The 23,864-nt window shown below is 50.0% G+C and overlaps 8 protein-coding genes across 8 annotated transcripts; 5 read left to right on the forward strand and 3 right to left on the reverse strand.

Annotated features, from left to right (window-relative positions):
* Positions 1–114: 114 nt before the first annotated feature.
* Positions 115–432, forward strand: N7489_009042 (uncharacterized protein; the record flags this gene model as incomplete). Its single annotated transcript, XM_056714792.1, has 1 exon — positions 115–432. One exon carries the CDS (start codon positions 115–117, stop codon positions 430–432), a length of 318 nt encoding a protein of 105 aa, XP_056562414.1.
* Positions 433–1,904: 1,472 nt separating this feature from the next.
* On the forward strand, positions 1,905–5,251 carry N7489_009043 (uncharacterized protein; the record flags this gene model as incomplete). Its single annotated transcript, XM_056714793.1, has 7 exons — positions 1,905–1,991; positions 2,050–2,332; positions 2,442–4,013; positions 4,070–4,625; positions 4,682–4,803; positions 4,857–5,138; positions 5,226–5,251. 7 exons carry the CDS (start codon positions 1,905–1,907, stop codon positions 5,249–5,251), a joined length of 2,928 nt encoding a protein of 975 aa, XP_056562415.1.
* Positions 5,252–5,825: 574 nt separating this feature from the next.
* Positions 5,826–6,864, reverse strand: asf1 (nucleosome assembly factor ASF1; the record flags this gene model as incomplete). The annotated part of the gene is made up of 4 exons (XM_056714794.1): positions 5,826–6,216; positions 6,288–6,596; positions 6,659–6,698; positions 6,756–6,864. 4 exons carry the CDS (start codon positions 6,862–6,864, stop codon positions 5,826–5,828), a joined length of 849 nt encoding a protein of 282 aa, XP_056562416.1.
* A 530-nt stretch (positions 6,865–7,394) lies between these two features.
* Positions 7,395–10,703, forward strand: rna14 (cleavage polyadenylation factor subunit RNA14; the record flags this gene model as incomplete). Its single annotated transcript, XM_056714795.1, has 5 exons — positions 7,395–8,306; positions 8,390–8,821; positions 8,875–9,868; positions 9,918–10,631; positions 10,690–10,703. The coding sequence occupies 5 exons, from the start codon at positions 7,395–7,397 to the stop codon at positions 10,701–10,703; spliced, it is 3,066 nt and encodes a 1,021-aa protein (XP_056562417.1).
* A 711-nt stretch (positions 10,704–11,414) lies between these two features.
* On the reverse strand, positions 11,415–11,969 carry N7489_009046 (uncharacterized protein; the record flags this gene model as incomplete). The annotated part of the gene is made up of 3 exons (XM_056714796.1): positions 11,415–11,626; positions 11,687–11,900; positions 11,952–11,969. The coding sequence occupies 3 exons, from the start codon at positions 11,967–11,969 to the stop codon at positions 11,415–11,417; spliced, it is 444 nt and encodes a 147-aa protein (XP_056562418.1).
* Positions 11,970–14,125: 2,156 nt separating this feature from the next.
* N7489_009047 (putative eukaryotic translation initiation factor eIF-2C4) lies at positions 14,126–17,713 on the forward strand (the record flags this gene model as incomplete). The annotated part of the gene is made up of 7 exons (XM_056714797.1): positions 14,126–14,605; positions 14,629–14,745; positions 14,816–14,941; positions 14,994–15,115; positions 15,173–15,384; positions 15,447–15,625; positions 15,683–17,713. 7 exons carry the CDS (start codon positions 14,126–14,128, stop codon positions 17,711–17,713), a joined length of 3,267 nt encoding a protein of 1,088 aa, XP_056562419.1.
* Positions 17,714–18,881: 1,168 nt separating this feature from the next.
* On the reverse strand, positions 18,882–22,363 carry N7489_009048 (SAGA histone acetyltransferase complex subunit SPT7; the record flags this gene model as incomplete). The annotated part of the gene is made up of 3 exons (XM_056714798.1): positions 18,882–20,036; positions 20,092–21,224; positions 21,283–22,363. 3 exons carry the CDS (start codon positions 22,361–22,363, stop codon positions 18,882–18,884), a joined length of 3,369 nt encoding a protein of 1,122 aa, XP_056562420.1.
* A 583-nt stretch (positions 22,364–22,946) lies between these two features.
* On the forward strand, positions 22,947–23,661 carry N7489_009049 (VanZ family protein; the record flags this gene model as incomplete). Its single annotated transcript, XM_056714799.1, has 2 exons — positions 22,947–22,971; positions 23,030–23,661. 2 exons carry the CDS (start codon positions 22,947–22,949, stop codon positions 23,659–23,661), a joined length of 657 nt encoding a protein of 218 aa, XP_056562421.1.
* Between the last annotated feature and the right edge of the window lie 203 nt (positions 23,662–23,864).

Genomic DNA, 23,864 nt, shown 5'->3' on the forward strand with positions numbered 1-23,864 from the left:
CTCATTTGGGATTAGCGCCCTAATACGCCGTCACGTAACCTCCTTCGCTATTTAAAATTCGTCTCCCAAACCATGAGAAGCCAGATGATGTTGAGTGCTGTAGAAGCCCCGTCAATGGAAAACAACCTCCAGGTATGGCGGACGATACATACGCAGCGTCAGTCACGGAAGAACCAGATGAACATTGAAAAAGATGACCCGGTCCCGTACGAGCCTGTCGTCGGCGAAATCTTGGGCGAAGGCTCAACCTCCCGTATTGCACGCGTGGCGCCGGGTGTCATCATCAAATATCCACGATTCTCTTGGTGGAAATCTAAGACAGTGGCAGATAAATGGTTCGTTCGAGACATGAAGCGGAGTTTTGAGGTGGAAGAACGACTTCTGCAAATCCTAGGCCTACATCCAAGAATAATAGAGTCCGTTAGCCCCTAACTTATTGTGGACGGTGATTTGACGGACTGGCAGCTGGACCTGTGATACAGCGATGCTGGACAGGAGAATACTCTGATCTGGGGGCACTCATTGAAGACCAGCGTTGGCAGTTTGAGAATGACACAACTTCAATGCGCTCGTAAAGCATGCGGTTATACTGAGCCAAATACAATGCCCAATGCTATCTGAACTTGCGTGTCATAATCAATGCCCTTTCAATGCCGCTTCCAGATGAGCCCTTGACCCTCCACATATGGCTACTGCGCACAAACTCCTTCTCGTAAGACTCTCTGACAACTCAAGCTCGAATTCTGATGCTGGTCGTGGAGCTGATCCGCTATGGGTTCGGGGTTATATCTCTCGCATTTCCCCCTCTGTCTATGTGATGCCAGTGGGTTGGGAACGCGACCTGGGCACTTAGGGGTGCCAATATCCTTGCAAGGTATAAAGTTCATGTCTTCTTTGACCCTGCAACCGCATGTATAAATCTTGGTCGCGACGTTGACTTGGACATTCTAACTTGGAAGCGTGAGCGATTGGCCGATGAATTACCGCTTGAATAACCCACCTTGGTAATTTCAAATAGTGAATTTGTGGGCACCCGAAAGATAGTCAAATGGCATGGAGTATAGCAGAAGAAGTTGGTTGTCGCACAGGCTCGAGATCAAAGGTCGCGGTTAATGATAATGTTCCTCAAACTTTTGTACACAGAATTGGCTCCCTTGGGCATAAAGCGCTCAGAGGTGGAAATAGAGCTCGTGTTCTGGTTACTGCTTGTAAATACCAACATAGGTCCCACTAGCGGAGGTATTCCGGGAAACTTCTAACAAATGTTTGCGTGCTCTAGTATTTAGGGTCTGAGAAAGACTGGTGACAGGGGTTATGTATAGCAACGAGATAACTGTAATTTACGGTGACTTTTGTCGAAGGGCGAATCCGAGGCCTGCGGAAAGGTACTCTAATGCAATCTGGCGCGCTCGGTATGGGTCTTGGGAAATACGGATAGAGTAGATTGGAGCTACATAGGCGTTATTAAGTATCTTCCCACTCCCTATTTTCCCACCAAAACTGACCAAATTTGAGCCCCATTCTCTCAATAAATTTATATTGTGATACCTAGACGATCACGATTAGACTGGTTCTGTTGCATAGCGAGATTTATTCAAACGGAGTTCCCTATCTCGCTGCATGTGACTTGGAGTTCTCTTGATTTTTGCATTGATATATAGCGTTCTTACCAAGGGGTCAATTGAAATGAAATTCAATCTTCGTATCGCTAGATATATATGAATGCCATTGCACATAGAGGAGAAGAATCAAGTTGCCTTCAATGCCAAGTCGGAACTGATAGGGCGATAGGGGCGGAGCGGGGCAGATCCGTTGTTTAGCTTCTGCATGGCGTCAATGGTGTTCCCTCTCCGCACTTAACTTCTACTTCTACTTTTGCATAACCTGCTACACCTCTATCGCAGATGGCTCAGTTCCTGCGAGGAAAGCAAGCTGGTATCCAGAAGGATCTGTCCGAGAGCTTGTCCCCGGACTTGTTCCTCCTGGACGATGTAAGTTCTTGGCATCCCAGACATCCTCTTTTTTTCCAACTGACACCGCTGTTCTCAGTTCGCACGATGCGGTGTGAATTCGCAAATTAGTGCTATCTCATACGATCCCATACAATCCCTCATCGCAGTCGGCACCAGTGATACCCAGTTCGGAAGCGGACAGATCTATGTCTTTGGGCAACGACGGGTTTCAGTGGTCTTTCAGTTCCCGCGGAAGGCGTCCGCGCGGTTCCTTCAGTTTTGCGCCGACAAACTGATAAGCATTGACTCCAGGAATGAAATCTGCGTTTACTCCTTGGCGACTGGACGCCAGGTGGTTTCCCTACACGCCCCCGGGCCATGTGACTGCTTTGTTAACGGACCCGTGCTTGGATTATGCGTTTATCGGCATGCAGAATGGTCCGTAAATTACTAGGTGGTGGAGAAGAACTGCATATTGACTGTGAATAGGTGAAATCATTGCGTACGATCTCGATCGAGAGTCCTTGACGCCGTTCAAAGTTCCGAACTTGTGGTTGGAACGAAACCCCCGCGCGCGGTTCTTCCCCGTCATTTCTCTAGAATTCTCTCCACGAGACATTGGCAAGATCCTAGTGGGATATCCAGAGGGAGCAGTGACATTTACGTTCAAGCAAAATGTTGCTCAAAAGTACTTTGTCTACGAAATCCCACCTGGCGCACCTGGTGGAGACTCCCTACCGTCCCGCGACGTGCGCAGACCCAAATTGACCAACGCGATCTGGCACCCCAACGGAATTTTCATTTTGACTGTTCATGAAGACTCAAGCCTAGTGCTCTGGGATACGAAGGATGGCCGTAAACTCCATGCCCGGACTATCCAGACACCCAATGTCGACCAACCAGGTGCTGGCAGACCAGGCTCACCTGGCGAGCCTGCTGGACCCAAAGAGCCAATCACAAAGGCTATTTGGTGCGCAAAAAGTAACCCGGATGACACTGGTCTTTTGGTGGCTGGTGGCCGACCAGTAGGCGATCAGAGCAAGGGCCTCGTTTTCCTCGACATGGGCCCAACCCCCAATTATCAGACGTCCTCCTGGCAAATTCTGTCTACTTACCTCGAGCGCCCGCGGCGACAAATAAACCTTTCAGTCCCGCCGGGAGCTAAGGTTGTCGACCTCTGCCTCATCCCCCGATCCTCGCCCTACTTCAATGGCGCCCATGATCCAATCGCACTTATCGCTATGCTATCCTCGGGTGAAATTGTTTCCCTGAGTTTCCCCAGCGGACACGCAATAACTCCTACTAACATGCTTCATCCGTTCCTCTCTTTCGTCCACCCCTTTGTAAATAAAGCTGTGCTTACTCCCGTTGATCGGTCGGTGTGGCTTGGTCTGAAAGAGCGCCGGTTGCAGGGACCGAAATTTGCTCTGGGCGGCGCAGAAGCGAAGAATCCTCTCAAACGCTTTGAGAACCGCAACGTCATTTCGACCGCCCACGCAGATGGGACAGTCCGCCTTTGGGACTGTGGGCACGATGATGAAATCGAGAACGGCGACGTGGTTCAAGTTGATCTTGCCCGCGCCATAGGCCGAGTCAGCAACATCGAGGTGACGGAAATGTCTCTCGCCAGCGGCACAGGCGAAATGTCTATTGGACTCAAGTCCGGCGAGCTTGCTGTCTTCCGATGGGGCAATAACCCCTCATACGGGAGTGAGGAGCCTCCCGGTGTCAATCAAGGACCAGGGAAGCTGACTACGATAACTAAGCGAACGGATCCTGGTCTCAAGACGGGAATGCTACCTCTGACTCTTTTGGATATGCAACAAGGTCCGGTGACGGCGTTGAAGCATGGGCTGGTTGGATTTGTAGCGGCCGGTTACCAAAGTGGTACTTTGGTCATTATAGACCTGCGCGGACCAGCCATCATACACACCGCACATTTAGCAGACCTGCTCAAGGGACCGAAGCGGAGTGGTTTCCTCAGGAACCGTGGCTCGGAGGAAGTCAAACCAGAATGGCCCACTCAGATCGAATTTGGTGTGATGACTTTGGACGGCGAAGGTAATTAGGCACGGCTTGCACTTGCGAATCAGACTAGTGTGCTAACTATGTTATAGACTACTCAAGCATCTGCTGCTTTGTCGGCACGAATAGGGGCAATGTGGCAACATTCAAGATCCTCCCTGGTTCCAATGGCACCTACGAAGCTGCTTTTGCTGGATCATCGGTCGTTGAAGACAAGGTGATCAGTGTCATTCCCATAGATGCCGACTCTGGCGGTCTTGCTCTGGCCACACCAAGTGTAGTCGGAGGCTTAAGAAATGGCGTCAAAGTTAATGGTGTCGTCATTGCTGTGACTGCCTCTGGCTGTCGAATCTTCAAGCCCCCAACATCAAAGGGTGCACACAAGACATGGGATGACTATCTCTGTGACTCAGCAGCCGTCGTCAAGACTGAAGGACGAGGCTACAGCTTGGTTGGTCTCTTCGGTGACGGCCACGCGCGAGCATTCTCGATCCCCGCTCTTCGAGATATTGGTTGCACCAAGATTAACCATATTGCGGACATGCGACGCCTGTCAGAATCTTGCATCACCCCTACTGGAAACATCATGGCATGGGTCGGTCCGTCAGAAATTGGAATGTTCAATGTCTGGGGTAGTGGAAGCGGACTGTATGTGTCCTCATACATTCGCTGAAACATGGTGCTAATGCTGACGCTGCCCACAGGCACCCTTCAAAAGACAAACTTTTCAACCCAGAAGCTGTGGTTCCCCCGCGTCCTACCATCACGAACGTCCAATGGATCTCCGGTACACAATACATTTCGCCGGCTGACATGGACATTCTGAGTACGTCAACCCCCGACGATGCCTTCCTAACTTTAATCTAACCTCAAATCTAGTCGGCGGTCCGGACCGACCTCCATCGAAGGGGATGGTCGAACAAATGAAATTCGAAGAGCAAGAACGTCGGAAAGCCCAAAAAGAAGGACGGACCCCACCGACAACGGCAGGTGGCAGTCAGGAGAGCTACTGGTCTTCCATGTCACGTCAAGTCCAAGAACGCACGGAGCGCCTCGGGATTGTCGGAGATAGCATGGACAGGCTAGAGGAGAACAGCAGCGGCTTTGCTAACGATGTCAGCAAATACGTACAGCAACAAAAGAAGAAAGCTGTCTTGGGCGGTAAGTCGATCTTCCTTCAGGTCCACAGACCTATGTATAGTGTTTAACCCCCTTGCATAACTGTCGCTGACCGGTATTTCACAACAGCACTTGGTTCGAAGTTTGGCTTTTAGGCGATCTCTCCTAGTGAGTATTAGGACTTTCAAAATGGTTTAACTATACAGAGTAGGGGTCTTCATCTTTTTTCCTTTTTCCCCCGGCGTCAGGCTAGTTAGGCTTATTGCGCCTGGGATGTGATAACTAGTGATAGATCACTTTGCAATATCATCCCTCCACTTCTTGACTTACCGCCTCAAGTTGGATCCAACTTGATCATACTCCATACAATTGTAGGTATTTATTTGTTTTTTTGGTAAATTTAAAGCAGAAGGCTGGTTTGACACTAATCCATGCCCTGGTAGATGACTGGGAGCCGGTCTTATGTGGTACAAAAACGGCCTTGCAGCTGTGCCTGTTAGACATATTTAAAGGAAAGTAATATGAATGGCAGATTGAAGGCTGTCGGGATCCAAAATTATACCAATTCTATTTCAAAGACCTATAGTAAATGTCGATCCAGGGGAACAACATGGAAAATCAGTCCAAGGTTCGTAAACATGGCGTTCTGGCTGTCATTAAATAGCATTCAAAAAAGTAAGAGTTTAAAAGCAAAGAAACCACTCCTGCGAGACGGCGGGACACCATGATTTAGTGTACCATGAGCTCGGGCTGAGGCTGATGGGTTGGCTTGGCAGCATCATCCTTGGGTTCTGTGTCGTCGCCCATCTCGACATCGTCGTCACCATCGCCGCCCTCTTCCTCATCAAGGTCATCCTCATCGTCGTCACTCTCCGCCTCGAGATCTTCACTCTCAGCATCGGAGATCTCTTCTTCCTCATCCTCCTTGCCAGCAGGGGCATCGGCTCCTTCCATCTCGTGGTCATCGCCTTCGGCGGGCTTGTTGGATTCCTCGAGCTCCTTGAGGAGCGCAGCCTCGAGCTCGCGCTCCTCGGCACCGTAGGCTGCACTATCATCGTCGAGACCATCGGCCTCGGGCTGGTCAGGCGGGTACTCTGCAGGGGCAGAGTCATCGGAATCCCTGTGGAGAAGAAAAAAAAAGTAAATAAAAGCCCCATCAGGCATGTAAACAAACAAAACAAGGGATCTCACCATTTGATGGCGAAGCGGGTCACACGGGGCTTCTCAGCGAGGACATTGCGGCGAATACGCTCGATAACGGGCTTCGCAGGGGGCTCCGCTGCCAGCTCTTCGCTGTCGTATTCGTTGTTCACGTAGTAGCCAACCCGGACGAATTCTCGGCCGTCGTAGCTGCAGGTGAGCAGGATGACCGTGACGCCGAGCATCTCTGAAGTAGGAATGCGCTTGACATCAGGTGCATCGGCCTCGAAGATGAACTTATTCACTCCGACAGGAATGGGTCCGACGAGGAGGGAATCGAGTTCTTGGTCATACTCGGAGCTGTGACGGTTAGACCCTGCAGAATTGGTAGGAAATAGGGAGTGTTGGGAGGCTGGACGTACGAAGTGGCGGATCCGACGTAGGTGAGTTTCCATTCCAAATCTGAAAGGGCTCGTTAGAAGACTCGACTAGGAAGATTGGAATCAGGTCAGTACTCACCTTTCTGAAGCTGCTCAAGGCACTCGAACGTGATTTCGAATTGGTAAGGGGCGGTGAAAGGAGCCGGGTTGTTGAGGTTTTTCACCCCGAGTAGTGAGACGACGGACATTGTGATAAGATATGAGAGTGCTTAGAGTATGTAAGAGTATGTACGGGAGATTGAAAAGTTGAAGAGGCAAGAGTAGAATATTGTATAAACAGAGGGGGATGTGGAAAGAAGAAGGAAATAGGGAAATCAAGAGAAATCAACAGGTCCACAAGAATGCAGTTTACTCTCAACCCCTCTAGCTGAATGCGAGGAGCCCATCGATCGACGCGCCTTTCGCGTCCCTCGCATTGTCCTCACCGCCCGCACGTGACCCCAATTTCACTACCCGGGCAACTTGCATCACCAGCCATCGCAGCTTTGCTCTCTCCCTCTTAGCGATCATTTGCTATCAGACACATTGCGGCTGAGGGTTATCTCGTAAAAAGTGGCTGTGCTCCACCTTAACCCTTGACCATCGGAAGATTCGTCTTTATTCTAACTTAAATCTGATATCATCGCGCAAACCCTGCTTCGCTTGCGCCGTGAACCTGTGACTTTACTAGTTGCTCACTTTTCTTCGACCTTGCAGTTATCGCACTAATCATCCCACCATGGCGGATGATGAAGCGGAGGCTGCCTTCTTTCAGGCTCAAGCCTTGAAGCCCGATTCCCAATCCCCCACCGAGGAGCAGGAAGGTGATAACTCAGACGCAGAATCAGATGACTACGACCCCTCACTGGCGTTGGGAGATCAGTACTCGGCCTCCTTTCCCGAGTCAAAGAAACCTGATGCCGACCCCGCTGATGCAGCTCCCTCGGATGAGACCGAAGATTCCATCCCCAACCCGGCCGTCGCCTCGGATGCAAACGTCGCCTCGGAAGTAGACGCAGACGCTGGCCAGACCAGTAACTCCCCGGACCCTTCTCACAACCCCTCACGTGCTGAGTCGTCGACCCCCGCGCCAGCATCTGCTGCTGAGGCACAGCCCAAGACCCGAACAATTGGCGGATTTGAGGTTGATTATGATGAGGATGACGAGGGTGATGCGGAGTATGAGCCGCCGGCTGTACTTGGGGGCGAAGATGTGAATGCTATGCCTGTGACCATGTCTGAAGATCCCAGCTCAGGAAATGCAATGCAAAACACTTCCCCTGTTGTATCATCACACCAAGCTGAGCAGGGACCTGCCAGTGGACCAGATGTTGCCAATAGTTCTTATTCTCCTGATCCTGTTCATAATATTGATCCCTCTTCTGTTCCTGGCCAATCGCACTGGGCTGCGCAAGACTTGCAATCCGCAACCATGCAGAACAGTACTGCCCCTACTCCTGTACCTGACTCTCCAGCTTCAAAGGGTCGTCTGGCCCACGACCGTGTCGGCATGCTGGAAGACCGGATTCGAGAGGATCCCCGAGGTGATATCCCCGCTTGGTTGGAGTTAATTGCCGAGCACAGAAGCCGCAACAGATTAGACAGCGCACGCGAGACCTATGAGCGGTTCTTGAAGCTGTTCCCCATGGCGGTAAGCCTGCCTTTGCCCCCATCTCTTTGTGCTTTCTTTTTCTTTCTCGGTTATGTATAAAATTCTAACGGGATACATCATAGGCCGACCAGTGGGTCGCTTATGCCAGCATGGAGTCTGAGCTCAACGAATTCTTCCGCTTGGAGCAGATCTTCAACCGGACACTCCTGACGACCCCCAGCGTTCAGCTCTGGTCCGTCTACCTTGATTACGTCCGGCGTCGTAATCCTTTGACTACAGATGCCTCTGGCGAGGCGAGGAAGACGATTTCATCGGCATATGATATGGCCATTCAATATGTCGGGATGGACAAGGATTCCGGAAACATCTGGGCAGACTACATCGAGTTCATCCGCTCCGGCCCAGGCATCGTTGGTGGATCTGGATGGCAGGATCAGCAAAAGATGGATCTACTGCGAAAGGCCTACCAACGAGCCATTGGCGTGCCGACCCAAGCCGTTAATGCTCTCTGGAAGGAGTATGATCAATTCGAGATGAACCTAAACAAGCTCACGGTAGGCTGAACAGTACTCGATTCCAACTGGCTTGTATTAACCTTTTCTACCAGGGTCGCAAATTCCTTCAAGAACATTCGCCGTCCTACATGACTGCGCGTAGCTCATACACCGAATTGCAAAACATCACTCGCGATCTGATTCGCACTTCGCTCCCACCGATGCCTCCCCTTCCGGGATCTGAAGGCGATGTTGAATTCTCAGCACAAGTAGATATCTGGAAGCGCTGGATCGCATGGGAAAAAGAAGATCCACTGGTTCTGAAAGAGGAAGACCCTGCTGCTTACAAGGCACGCGTGGTCTACTTCTACAAACAGGCACTCATGGCACTTGCGTTCTTTCCTGAGATGTGGTTTGATGCAGCTGAGTTCTGCTTCTTGAACAACATGGAGGATGATGGGACACAGTTCTTGAAGAATGGCATTGAAGCAAACCCTGAGAGCTGTTTACTGACGTTCAAACGCGCGGACCGACTGGAGGTTACCTCGGATTCGGAACAGGACTCCGCCAAGCGTGCTGCCAAGGTCCGGGAACCGTACGACAAATTGCTTGATGCACTTTACGAGTTGATCAATAAAGCTCGCAACCAGGAAACCCAGGATGTCGCGCGCATCGAAGCTTATTTTGCTCCACAAAACGTGGAAAGCCAGCCTGCAAATGAGGATGAGGATGATCCCGAAGCCAAAGAGAGAGAAGCCGCCAAGACAGCACAGGTTGATGCGGTTCGGAAGGCCCATTCTGTTCAGATCAATACTATCTCTAAAACCGTCTCATTCGCGTGGATTGCTCTCATGCGTTCGATGCGTCGAATCCAGGGTAAAGGAAAACCGGGAGAACTGGCTGGCTCTCGCCAAATTTTTGCCGAAGCCCGGAAGCGCGGTCGGATTACTAGCGATGTTTATATCGCGAGTGCTCTGATGGAGTACCATTGCTACAAAGACCCCGCGGCCACCAAGATCTTCGAAAGGGGTGCAAAATTATTCCCGGAGGATGAGCACTTTGCGCTCGAATACTTGAGGCATCTGCTTGACATCAATGATACTATCAGTAAGTCTACATTCCATGTTTCTGAGAGCTTTACTGACCACTGCGAAAGATGCCAGAGCGGTGTTCGAAACGACCGTCAGGAAACTGACTTCCAACCCGGAGAACGTGCACAAAGCTAAGCCCATCTTTTCCTTCCTCCACGAGTATGAGTCTCGCTACGGTGACCTCACCCAAGTGATCAACTTGGAGAACCGCATGCGTGAACTATACCCGGAGGACCCTGCTCTGGAACAATTCGCCAATCGTTACTCCAACTCCAACTTCGACCCTACATCAGTGCAACTGATTTTGTCCCCGTCCCAGACAAAGCCAAAGACCCACATGCCAGGAATCTCGGCGGACACTCACGGTTCTCCAATGGCCAGATACCTGGATACCTCCCTTAATTCACCTAAAAGACCCTATCCCATTGATGATTACGATGAAGATTCAGGTCGCCCACGGAAGTTTGTTCGCGCTGAGTCGCCAATGAAGAGCGCGCAAGCTCGGCGTCTCGATCAGCCGAAACGAGTACAACAGTTGAACGGCCAGAGCACCTCATACAGACCTCAAGGATCTCCAGCTCCCCTGCCTCGTGAAGTGGTGAACCTCTTGAGCATCCTGCCCCCTGCGGCTGCCTATAACATCACTCGTCTTTCTCCCGAGAAAATGATAGATCTTCTTCGTCACGTTGAAATTCCTTCCGACGTTTCGCAGATACAGATCCCGCAAGCTGCACACGGACCAGGTGGAGGCCAAACCCCGGGACTGAACCCCTACTCCGGTAAGTCTCATCATCTATCTCTCCCATAATTGCATTCTCACTGACATACCATCCACAGGTGGTTACCGTTAAGGTTGTTTGCTTCCCCCTGGGGACCACGGTTCACTTGCGGTGTAAATCTCTTGCTCTCTGCTTTCGCGATTTCTTTTCCACGGCGCACAAAATATCCCGATTTGTCTTTGAGGACTTGATGCCCAGCTCTTTTCCCCCTGGGCATTTCATGAAACATGGTCGGGGCATACGTGGTTGTTCAGAGCCCAGCCCCTTTTGCATCTTCCCCCGGCGTTGATCTACCTGGCATTTATTTTTTTTTTCTATTTTTTTCTCAAATAGGGCCACAGGCCATCAATTTCTGCTTGCTGGTTCGGTGGACCCAACCATGCTTTGTACAGACTCAGATAAGCAGTTAATCTCACAATTGACTCCAGGAAGCACCTTGCGCACGAAAATTCGTAAAGAATCAATCCGTCATTTTAGGAGTAAATGAGACCCATACACTACTTCGTGTATAGATCTTAGGTCCATATGGCCTGGACTCGCCTGATATTGCAATATCCACGGACATAAGCTTAAAGCAACCTTGGGTACCCTCGTGGAATGGTGGGGTAGTGGGGCCCTACGTCATTTTATACTCCTAATGTCCAATCCAAAAGCCCTACCTAGGTAGGAAATGTTTCTTAGCTTACACAGTTGCGATAGTGCTGGGGAAACCCACCACAGCCTCAACTTAATACATAGACGTAAAACTGCCCATTGGATTCTAGTGCTGCATGGCACCTCCGCTCAAAATGCCCTCGACCTTTTCGATGGCTTCGCATCGGGATACTGTTCCCGATGGAAGTCGCTCACACACCCATCGGGGTTATCTTTGAGATTCCCATCACAACACGCGAACGTAAAGCACTCTGGGAAATCCTCGCGCATTTCATCGGTGTCCACTTCAAACTCATCGTAATTGTCGACATAAAGATCGTCGCCAGTGGGCTCACTCGGTTCTATTATGCATTAACTTATCGAGCATACTACACTGCGATCTCCATTTTAAGCAGTCATACCTGGATGATATCGACAGATTTCCTTCATATTTGTCGTGACATCGAACTCCTTCTCGCAATTGGCGCAAAACGCGTAGCGTGGTACTTGTCTCTTATTGTTCCCAGAGCTCTCTTCGGTATTGGTATCAGTATCTGTCACTACCAGTTGGCTCTCGGCTTCTTTGCAAGCCTGGTCGTTTTTTGCACAGATGGATTTCAGAACCGCGCGTAGCGTCTAGTTGGACGCGTCGTTGATCGCGCGACCGAGCGTTGTGGCCTCCAGCACTTCCTCGGCAATTGGCATGATGGTGTCTTAGCGTTGGCTGGTTTGACTTCGTTCCTTCGTGGTTGTTAATTTGAAAAGTGGGTGAATGGGTGCGATAACTATCCGCGCTAATGCACCCAGCACGGCTCGGGCCTATTATGTCTTTTTTGGTTCTCTTCTTCCATGCACTGGCACGGATAGCCAAGTGGGCCATTCTCACTTTTTTTCCGAATTTACCTTTGGTTCAAACCGCAACACAAACAAGCACGGCAGATACATCGGCCATGTCAATTGCTTACACAGCGGTGGCTAAAGTATTGAGTGAACATGTTGGATTTTTGTATGGGTTGTTAGGTTTATACAGACTTTATAGGTACACTAATCTATTCGGTTCTAACATATGACGTGAAACCGCGAGTTAAGTGAGCGATAGAAATACTGAAGTCGACTTACTGAAGTATTCATCCATTCCTCACTTTGATCGCACTTCATATTCTGAAGGTCTGTTCCTTCCAGTAACTATCATGTCCATACCGAGTTTTTCCCAGCCTTTCTCGAGCCCCAATGATATCGAATAATATGATACCGTGCACTGACTTATACGTGAGTGATGAAGCAGCACTAAGAACAACCAGCTTTGGCAGCTTCACGGCCACTCTACCAAAGTGCACCAACAGAGGTTAAAGGAATGCTGTTGGCTATATGTAGACCATTTGATAATATGTCGATTATACCCATCTCGCTCAGGCCTGTACTTTGCTCTACACCGCTGCTTGGAGAGTTCTGGGGACACGTCCTTTGCGACGACACTACATATATACCTATGTAGGTAGCCCCATCGGAATCTGATTCATAGTTGTTGTTATGCGTTCTACGTACCCCAAATTCGTACGGACCGGATTGGGAGATTATGTCTTCAGTCCGTTTACTTCATGTTTCTATTACGACTGCCTGTCGGCTGTCTACCTTGTCTCGGGTACAGGCAAGAGCCCTTTCGTCAACAACTGTCTGGCTCACTGGCTAATCGCCTAGCTAGATTGCCATCCGGTCTTGTTATGCCAAGCATAATCGCTTAAGGCAGACGAGGTATGTTTGTCTAACGGAGCTGGCCGCTGCAAATTGCAAGGATACAAGTACATAGTTACTACATTATGATATTCGTTATTGATGCAGAAACAGCTTAAAATTAACCATATACGATATGGAAGAAATGGAAAACCCTTCAATTCTGAGCCTTCGGTAGCTATTCTAGGATCTCAACTAAAAGTGCGAGATATGTGAAGCAGCATACCTGATATCGCCATATATTAGACAGGGCGGAATTTGACCGAGTTTGTTTTAATTGTCATGGGCGTCGTGCTTGTGGGCGTCGTGCCTAACTAGTTAGAGCCTGCTATACCTACCATATTCATTATAATCAAACTATTATCTTAAATGAAAGTGCGAGATATCTAAGCACTACGGTACCTAGTATTGTTAAGTAAATATATAGTAAATATAAGTACCTTCTATTCATATAGATCGGACTCTGACTACAATTGTTATACGACGGCAGTTCCTAAGTACTATGTAGGTACAAATAATTAACTATAGTAACCTTGGAATGGTATACATTACCTACATATGTACCTAGGTAGACATTCTGTCTTCTCAGGCTTGCTCCTGCCATATAAATGCTAGCACCTTCCTTCTTCCAAGCTCTACCTTTTCTCAACTACACCTGCAGGTATAAAAGCACTTACTTCCCTCGGCGCTTTCTTCTTTCTCCTTCTTCCTTCTTCATCCACTCTTCTTTACTTTGTCCTGCGCACTTCGGATTCTTCCACTTATCTGCATAGCCGAAAGCATTTCTTACTTTGACGTCAAAGGCATTTGACATCCGCGATTGCCTTCGCCATATCCTCTTCTACGATCGTCACCTCAAGCTCACTCAGGCTGCAGCCTTTGCTTTGTAAGTGATCATCCTGCTAATATCTGTTCTTCCCCTACACCGAGCCCGAGCGAAGCAAAGAAACGAATGGTTTCTCCTTCGCTCGTGCAGTCTCACCACCCTGCTCTCAGAACAACCTCAGTCCACAGTATCCATCTTACTTCCTGACTTCGCATCCTTGACCAAGTACAGAAGTGAGCTCAAAAGAAAGAGAAGCCAAAAACACCTAACTAACAAAAAGTGATCAATAGGAGCATCAACCATCATGGCCCCAAAAAAGGCCATGAACCCTTCAACGGAGGATGGAGATGAGCACAGGTCCCGTTCCGGCCATCGACCTGCATCCTCGTCCAAGCTTCAATCTACCCCCACTTCTACTGCAGCCACGAAGACATCTTCAAAGCCTCCTCACTCCTCTTCATCCTCCCGTCAACCCAAGCTCAGCCTTGATCTTCCCATGCGTCCTTCTGCCCCTCCACCAAAGCCTCTGGACCCGCGCCAGGCCCAAGAGCTGCGGGACCACAAGGCCAAATTGGAAGAAGACGCAAGACGCAAAAAAGAGGCAGAAAGCACTGCTTGGATGCGCCGCACTCATTATGACCCTGAAACGGGTGGGCAGCGAAAGCCCAAGAGCACTGGTTCCAGTAGCAGTGACTCCCCCATTCGTCGAGTCGAAACTCCTCCAGAACTCCCCCTAACTGGACCGCGGAGGAGAAGGCCAACTATGAGCGCCTCGCAAGAGAAGGTGTGAAAGTGGCTGTTTTTGAGCAACACCGACTTGACCAAGAGAAGATTATCCGACACAAAGATTACATGACAGTTGCCTGGGATGGCTGCAAGAACATTGACATTCCCTGGCATCGATTCAAAGTTAGGCCTTCTTCTGTAAGTTTCCGACCGATAATTTCTAATTGCTCTACTTGTGGATAATGAGTTTTGCTAACCCGTTTTCTAGGGTGCCCAAGAGGAGACTCAAATTCAGCGTCGTGTTGGCTACAACACTTCCGGCAAAGAGGTCGAGGTTATGATGAATGCGTACCCGATCACTTCTTTCCCGGATAAGGCTGTTTACCAGTACGAGGTGAGTATTTTCCATTCCTGTTCAATATCATTGCTTGCTCATCAATTACCAGATCAATGTTCTGCACGGTGACCAAAATGAAACCGACAGGCGGGTCCTCAGAAAATGCTGGAACAGTGAGACCCGAAAGGCACACATTCCCGATGGTATCTGGGACGGTGGAAGAATCTGCTGGTAAGTGCTATATCCTTCTGATTGCTGCTATGGATTTTCTAACCTGTGTTATTGCAGGTCGCTGCGAAACTTTGGTGACTGGAATGAGGTTATCGAGATTAAGGGCGAATACACCCGAGACATCAAAACTCTTGCTACTGTCGACGAGCTCAAACGGAATCCTGCCTTCAGAATATCCGTCATTCAGACACGAAAGATCAATCTGTCTGTGATCAACGCCTGGCTACAGAACCGCCGTGAACTGGATGAACTCGTGATTGAATCTCTGAGTAAGTTCACTCATCTTTTCGGTATTGTCCCTTTTTTCGATTCACTAAGCTGACAGCGACAGGCTTCCTTGATCATTTGCTCCGTGAATGGCCTACCAAACAATTTGCTGCAATCAAGCGGGCGTTCTTCTTTGACAAGCTCGGAGAGGACGAGGAGCTGAAGCAGGAGTTTTACCAGCCGCTCGCCAATATGGGTGCTTCCGTTTACCGAGGCATCTACCAAGCAATTAAGCCAACTCCGGTAAGGCCCTATCTGTTTATTCGAATTGAAGATTGGAAAACTGACGTTCAATTATAGCATGGTCTGATCCTCAATGTTGATGTCGCCCACTGTGTCTTCTTTTCTCGTATCAGTCTTATGGGCTATATGATGAATGTGAATGGGTGGAACGATAAGTCAACCCTGGTCAGGAATCTTCAATCAACTCGCGACGAATATGGCGGCACGAAGGAATCGAGGTATTTTGCACAGGTGAACAAGAAGATTCAGGGTCTTCGAGTGGCACCCAACTACGAGGGTTGCCCTTTCAAGATGAAGAGTTTCATCGTCAAGGGCCTGATTCATGCGAAGCCCAAGGAATTCTTCATTGATTACTACGACAAGGCTACAGGGAAGTCCAATCGAATCCACCTCGAAGAGTACTTCATGAGACGGTACAACATCCGCCTCGAATATCCCAATATGCTCTTGGTCGAGATGCAAAAGGAAGATGTCCATTACCCAGCCGAGTTCCTGGTTATCAAGGGCCTTCAGAGATACCGCTACAAGCTTACCGACGTGCAGGCGGCACAGATGATTCAATGGTGTGCGACCAGGCCGCCGAAACGTCTGGCCAATGCTCGCCAGTCCAAGGATCTTCTCCAGCATAAGAACGATCCGATTCTGAAACTTTACGGCATGAAGATCAGTGACCAAATGATTAAGACCAAAGCCCGCCTCCTTCCGAGCCCCGAGATTCAGTTCGGGGGCAACCGCAAACATAACCCTCAGCATTCGGGAAGCTGGGATCTCCGCGGTAAGAAGTTTTACAAACCCAATGAAAAGCCTCTTGTGGCTTGGGGCGTCGGGTACTTTGCCGGGCACCGCAAGTCAATCACCGAGAACCAGACTGTCAACTTTGTTGAGCAATTGGTGAAGATGTACAGAAGCATGGGTGGTGAGGTGATTGGCCGACCAGTTATCAAGGCACTGACCGAAGACATTGGTATGGGTGTCAAAAGGCTTTACGACACGACCGCGGCGGAGCACAAGAGAGAGCCCCAGCTCATGGTATTCATCGTTCCTGACAAGGACTCTTTTGTCTATCTTCGCATCAAGAAGTCTTCCGACTGCCGATATGGCACTCCCTCTCAGGTGCTCCAAGCTGCACACTGTATCAACAATAGGCCTCAATATCACGCGAATGTTCTCATGAAGGTGAATGCAAAGCTTGGTGGAATCACAGCTCGGGCTGTCCCTAAGTCGAAGAGTTCAGGCCTTCGCCCTGGCTCCATGATTATTGGGGCAGATGTCACTCACCCAATGATGGGGGTGTGGACTCCGTCACTGGCGGCCATGTCGGTTTCCGCAAATTCCACTGCAACTCGCTACATGGGTGGATGTGAGACCAATGGAGATCGAATTGAGATCATCCGGGACAAAGTGGTCGAGTACATCCTACACCCCATGGTGGCTGAGTGGAAAGCAACTGTTGGGGGTGGTAAGGCTCCTGAGTATGTCTACTATTTCCGTGACGGTGTGTCTGCGTCCGAATACCAGAGAATCCTTTCAGAGGAGGTCCCTGCAATCCGCTTTGCCATTGCGCATGCGTGTGGTCAGCCGGTCTGGGGCGGCAAGATGTGTGTTGTGGTTGCCAACAAGCGCCACCATCTTCGAGCGTTCCCTGACCCCAAGAATCGCGCAGCCGCGGACAGCCACGGCGGCCCCCTGCCGGGCACTCTCATTGATCGGGACGTGACTAGCCCACATGACTGGGACTTCTTGCTCTACACGCACATTGCTCTACAGGGAACTCCTCGCCCGGTCCATTACCATGTCCTGTTGGATGAGATGGGTCTTAAACCTAATGACCTTGAGGGCATGATCAATGATCATTGCTACCAGTACATCCGCTCGACAACCTCCGTCTCTGTCCATCCTGCAATTTACTATGCCCACTTGATTTCGGTTCGTGCCCGTCACCACGAGGACGTTCCTATTACCTCTGGCCCCCAAAGTGGCCCGGAGGTGAAAATGACGAACCCGAAGCCCAAGGAGCCTCGAGCCAAGAGATTGCTTCCCATTGAAGGCACCTCAAACAGGCTGGCTCTGGGTATGTGGTACGTCTAGTTCAGCTGTAACATTTATACGGTTGCAGACAAGTTTTACCTTGTTCACTTTATGACCTTGCCGGTTCCCTTCCAAGGCCTTAAGACTCGGTTTCCTTGTTTGTGAACTGCTTTGCGACTACTCCACGTTTTTTGTTCTCTTTCTATCTTTCCCCATGTTATGCTCGAACGGGATTTCGATGGTATTGCTTTTGCGATGCTGCTCTTCAGACGGCTTGATCTAAGCAGTAGGGCTGCAGTGGCTGTTCACAAAAGCCAGTTGCATGCTCGAGGCTGGTCTTGAAATGCTGAATGAGCCACACTTCTTTCTGTTTGTATCTTATGGACTTTGCTTTTTTTTTTATCGTTACGCTCGATCTCAACCTGGTTTTTATGGGTGGTTGTCTCTGACGACTTGACCGATTGAATACCGAAGGCTGATTGATCCTCAGTTCACGAATTACCTAGGTAGTTTCATATTTCTTTCCCATGTTTTTAACTCAGAAAATGCCAAAAAAAGCGCCTTTCATATTTTACTTTATTGTGCAGTTGATACACTTAAGATAAAAGGAAGGAAATACCTGAGTAAATATCAAAGGTGACGGAGAGTCGAGAAAGTGATTCAAGTGATATAAGAAGGAACTAGAAGGAACTACGCCTAATTAGGGAATATGGTCTGACTTTGACAGGAATCTACGTTCTAGTTCACTATTGATCTTTGTTTAGCTGATACCCAAGAGCAAGACACAAGCCACACAAATATAGGTCTGAATTGGATAAATCTGAGTAGGTATTCTGCTGAGAAATGAAAAGTCCCATCGAGGGACGCTATGATACAAAGAGACTAAAATGGGGCATCCACTTTGTCTTTCCAAGGACAGAAAAGAAGGAAAGCAGGAAAAACCGATAAAATACAAGGACTGGATAATGTATCGCTGCAAATTTGGGGGGGTCAAAAAAAATACAGTCCCTCAATGGCCCAATATTCTCCTATTGCTGCTCCCTCTTCGCCAACTGTATCGTGCCCAAGGGGACAGGAAACTCTGTTTGGTTGTGTCGTGGGACACGGGGCGCAGATATTGGATATCGGATAAAAATGTAGACAGGTATGCAAAAGCAAAGAAAGCCACGCAAGAGGCGGTTGCTCAGGAAAGCATAGGACCATGTTTGTAGTCAACCATAGGCCTTTCTCATGCTCCATTGGTCATGGATTCACCGGCGCCATCAACGAGGCCGGTTTCTTCGGTCTTCATATCAGCATTTGTTGCCGGGTCACCAGTTGCTTGGTCACCCTCGCCATCAGGGTTGAAGTTGGGCATTTCGAGGGCCACGCCACTGTTCTTCTTGGATTTCTTCTTACTTGGCTCTGAACCGCCAGTTTTGGATGCCATCGGTGGAGCGGCTCGCTTTTGCGGACTCGATGAAAGACCCGGCAGACTAGCCTGGGGGATTTTGCCAGAGGCGGGAAGGCGGGGTTTGATTGCCATGGGACGCTGCTTAGGGGGCAGCTCCAGGTCTTCCACAAGAGGTTCATCATTGTTTGCCTCAAGCTTGCCCTTGAAGAAGTCCTGTAGGAGTCCAATCTGGCGAGATAAGTTGTCCGTTGAAATGCGTGCATATGGGGGAGGCGGAGCGAAAAGAGTAACGGTCGGCGAAACACTCGTGTTTTGAGGATTGGCTGCATTGAACATCCGATTTTGAAGCAGATGCAAGGGCACACTGAGCGTGGAAAGGCCGAACTCTCGATCCAAGCCTAGTTCCTTGAAGCCGAAGAAATCCTCATCAATATCCTCAGCAAAGTCACCACCCACAAACTGTTCACTACCATCGGCAAACGCGTTTGAGCCGTCTTCGCCGCCTTCAAGGGCGGGTCGAAGGAGTTCCGTCAGGAGAGACTTGAGGCGATCATGAGCAGTGGTGAGCTTGGTTCCCAGACGATCCACATCGTCCTTGATGTAGGACTCCAGTTCATCTATTTGGATCCCCACAGAAGACAAGGTGTGTAGGACAATTTCAGAACGAGTGTATGCAGGCTTCCACTCGGTGACTGAAGGTGAAGATTCGTTTGACTCGGTGGCAGGAACCTTTGGTGTTTCCATATAAGACTTGAAGGTGGCGCCCAGTTTCTGGAAAAAGTCGGCGGCAATATCTGTAACCGCCTCAAGAGCAGATGGCTGGTATTCCTCGAAGCCAGTGTGATAGAAAATTTTAGCCACTGAGCGCTGCAATGCTGCCCTACAGGCCCAGGGGGCAATGACAGGGCCGTTATCGTTCATGACATGTGGTTCGATGTCTTGCTCGAGAAATGGCTCGGGTTGATATTTTTGGAACTGATTTTGGTACATCTAGAGGAAAGTCAGCTGAGAGCTCAGATCATAACAGAGTAATCAGCTCGCTTACCTGTGATTGAAGCTGCATCTGCTTGACGATGCCAATCTTTGAGCAGATCTTGCGAGTTTCTTGCATCTGCCGCATGTTCGAGTTCATCTTGCGGGTCAATTTGCTATCTGGCTGGATGAAATGGCCTTTGGGAAGCATCCGAAGGTACTCTTCAGAGGCATCGACAACATTGCCTTGCGCGTCTTCCTTCCAGAGTAGCCGCTCAGGAAGATCAGGAACACCAGACATGACATCATAATAATAAGGCAGCATCTGGTCTTCTTCCACCTCAATACCTTCTGCAAGGCTTTCGCCTGCGGCCTCGGGTTCCATGGCTTGAGATTCCCCGTCACGAGACTTGTCAGCTTCGATAGTAGCTTGTTTCTGGTGTCGAAGCCATCGGCGCATGCCAGCTTTACTTCTGAGTAAAGCGGGTTCCTCGGAGTTGAGCTTGTCTCCCCGGAGAAGACGATGTCGCTCCGCCGCAACGCGCGCTCTATCTTTCTTGGTAACTTGCTTCCACACTTTGTACTCGGGGTCTTCCGGTTCTACGCCGCCCGAAACTGACATGGCACTAAGAGCAGTTGTCGACGTACTCGGACCGTCGATATCCATATCATCCTGGCTCGCTGTAGCTATCGCTCCTGAACCAGCAGGGTCAGATGGTGTGTTAGATCCAGGAGGTGGTGTGGAAAATCCATTTTGACTAGCTTCACCGGCAGCGTCCGAATCTGCGCGGGCTGGCGCAGTTGGCTGAGTGCTGGAGGCCCTGGCAGGGCTGGGAGTATTACGGGAAGGCGCTGTTCCTTTTTTGGAAGTCTTCTTGCCAGGAGCCTTTCTACCCCGCGAGGACATGATGGGCTCATCGTCACTTTCCTCGGCACCATCGTTATCGGCAAGCTGGAGTCGACGTTCTTCGGCCTCAACTTCGGCACGGTCCCTGATGACAATATCTGGAATGAGAGGGACAAGCTTCTCAGTTTCCTTGCGCATGTAAAGTGCGTGCTTCCGCAGAGGATGTTCGGTGTTGGTATTGTATTTCAAGCAATTCGCCCAAATGAGGGTGAGGTCATCGACAAAGTCTTGTTTGGATCTATACTGCAAGCCTTTCAGCTTTTTGGTCATTGATCCAAGATCCATCGGGTGCTTGATGACTAGTGGGAGGTTAGTAGATGAAACAAATCATTGCGATGCGTCGAAAGGGTCGCTTACTCGTATGATAGTCCGGGGCATCGCGTTTGTTGACGCGAGTCAAAAAAGCAGTTGAATGTTCGGTCATAGCTTTGAGCTCACTGAGAACCTTTTCCGCAGCTTCATAGAGCTCTTCCTGGCCAACCTTGTCTTCATTCGCCCATTTACTGCGGTTCTTACGAACCTCGCTCAGCAAGCTCCGCAGCTCAGCATCCGATGCCTGCACCCGGTCTCGCTTTTTGTCAATGCGTGCGATAAGGTTTTTCAGAGTCAAACTAGAAGCGCCCAGGTTGGTATTACTCAAGGAACTGTAGCCATTGGAAGTGCCTGGGGCATTGTTGCCGCCCATGTTAGCCTGGCCGGATATCTCTGCCTCGACTTGTCTTTCCGACTCTTCCAAGCGCTGTTGATCAAGCATGGCATCCCGATCATTCTCAAGGGTGTAGAACAAAGTGTGGAAGCTTCTTCTGGCTGCCTCCTCCGTTGCTTTCTTGTCTTCCTCGAGTTGCTTCCGGAGATCCTCCATTGTTTCCTTCTTTGGCTCCTTAGCTCCATCCGCAGCGGTGGACACCGAGGTACCGGGACGGGGTGCTAATGGCGCAGCACCACTAGGTTCGTGTGATACAGCAGCGGACTTGGATTTCAGAGGGGATTCAGCAGCGTCGTCCATTTCCTCGTCTTCGTCATCGTCGTCGTAGTCATCGTAATCATCATCATCGAGCTTTCGGGCCGACTTGCGTGGGGCGGTGGAAGGGGGAGGCACATCATCGACGCGTTCGGGTTGAGCTTCGGACGACTCAGTAGTTTCCTCAGCCGCAGGGATATCTTCCGAATATTGTCCAGAGAACAGCGCACTTATTTTCGCCTCACTGCGGCGATACAATTCACGGAATTGAGCAATGCGCGGGTCTTCTTCGGGCGCGATATCGGTTTCGGATGTCGAGCTGGGGTTCGGCGCTTCGGCGCCAACAGAGCCGCGTATTTGCGGCGTCCGGGAGCCAGATAAAGTCTTCACCAAACCATTGACTGGGCGGGGAGAGTCCTGAAGATCATCTGGGGGCCGAATATTGCCCGGAGGCCAGGCGTTGTGGCCGAGCGACATGCTCGCTCCAAAACCCCGGTTCTGGGGCGGGCGAGACTCGATTCTCCGCGATTAGGATTACGGGCCGATCGGACGCGACACGGGGGTCGGAGAAGGGACAAAAGGCATAGAGATAGAAAAGACCCCCGGTAAAATTGACTGAAGATGTCAGACCAGCGAAAAATGATAGCGTGGCGGAGAGGTTTGATGAAGAAGGTCCGGGGGAGCTTCATAGGAAGTTTCTCTGGACGGGGATGAAGTACAGGGCATGAAGGCGGAGTTAACCGGCAGATCTTGTCTCATTGTCACTATTTCGACTTGCGATCAATGGCTATTGTTCACATCTTGACTTATTCCAAACTATTATTCTCTGTGGTCTACTGTTGGGTTTACTGTGAATTTGTTTGATTCTGTAGCTTTTCACCTCTTCCTTGTTGTTGTGAACATCCCCATTGCTCCGCATATGACGCACCAGGCATCAGCTGGGGCCGAACTCCTCCACATTTGACAGCTCCCAAAACGCAGACAGAAACAATCACCTTCAGAAAACAAAAGAATTGCAAAGCTTCTTGTCACTTTTCCCTCGCCGACTTGATTCTCGACCATGCGCATTCGCTACCCTTTCGCAGGTAAGCTTTGCCGACTTACCATTCTGGTTCCGGCGATCTCCCAACTAACCGCCCTTAGGTGCCTTCATCTTCCTGCTCTTCGTGGCCGGTTACATCGGTCTTCTCCCACACAGCACCTCTTCAACGATACCAACGCAGCTTCAGCCCAATGACAAGTTCCTCCACCTCGTCACCTTTTTCCTTGTCACAGTTGTATTTTACTGGGTCTTGGACACTACCCGTCGGCGCACGCTACACGTGACCCTCGTGGTCTGCACATTAGGGCTTGGTATTGGCTCTGAAGTTGTGCAGGGTTTCATTCCAAATGGTCGAGACTTTGACCTATTCGATATCGTCGCCAATGTTGTCGGTAGTCTAGGCGCCATCGGACTTTGTAACTGGTACCACCGGCGCATGATGGAGCGCCGCCGACGAAGCCGGTATGGCATGACGGAGGAGGGCGCTGAGGATGTTGAGCTCGGTGGCGTTGCCGGGAATTCCCGTCGCGGCTCAGAAGCAATGGGCCCGCAGGAATCCGGTGTCATGAGTCTTGAACAGGAAGTCGACAACTGGGACGAGAATGCAGTTGACACTTGGGATACGGAAGAAGCGCCGAGTCCTGAGCGAGAGGCTGCTCCTCCCAGCTATGAGGCTGGTTCGGTTGGTGGTCAATCGCCTGCAGTCCCTGCCGTAGCAAAACGTACTGATTAAGGCTACCCTTCACTGGAGCGAGGCGTGTTCTTTGTACTCCGGAAAGGCGCATCTATGCCCTGCATTCAGATCTTGTTTTGCTATTGTGTTTTTATGATGATGGATTTCATGTCTTGGTCTCACGTCGGTATGATACCAATCTCGATTTCGTGCTTAGCAGTGCTGCGTTTGCTTTATTTGATTTTGTTTACATTGTTCTATTA

Source organism: Penicillium chrysogenum (genome assembly GCF_028827035.1).
Source record: "Penicillium chrysogenum strain IBT 35668 chromosome Unknown utg000005l_segment0_segment0, whole genome shotgun sequence".
Classification (NCBI taxonomy): domain Eukaryota; kingdom Fungi; phylum Ascomycota; class Eurotiomycetes; order Eurotiales; family Aspergillaceae; genus Penicillium; species Penicillium chrysogenum.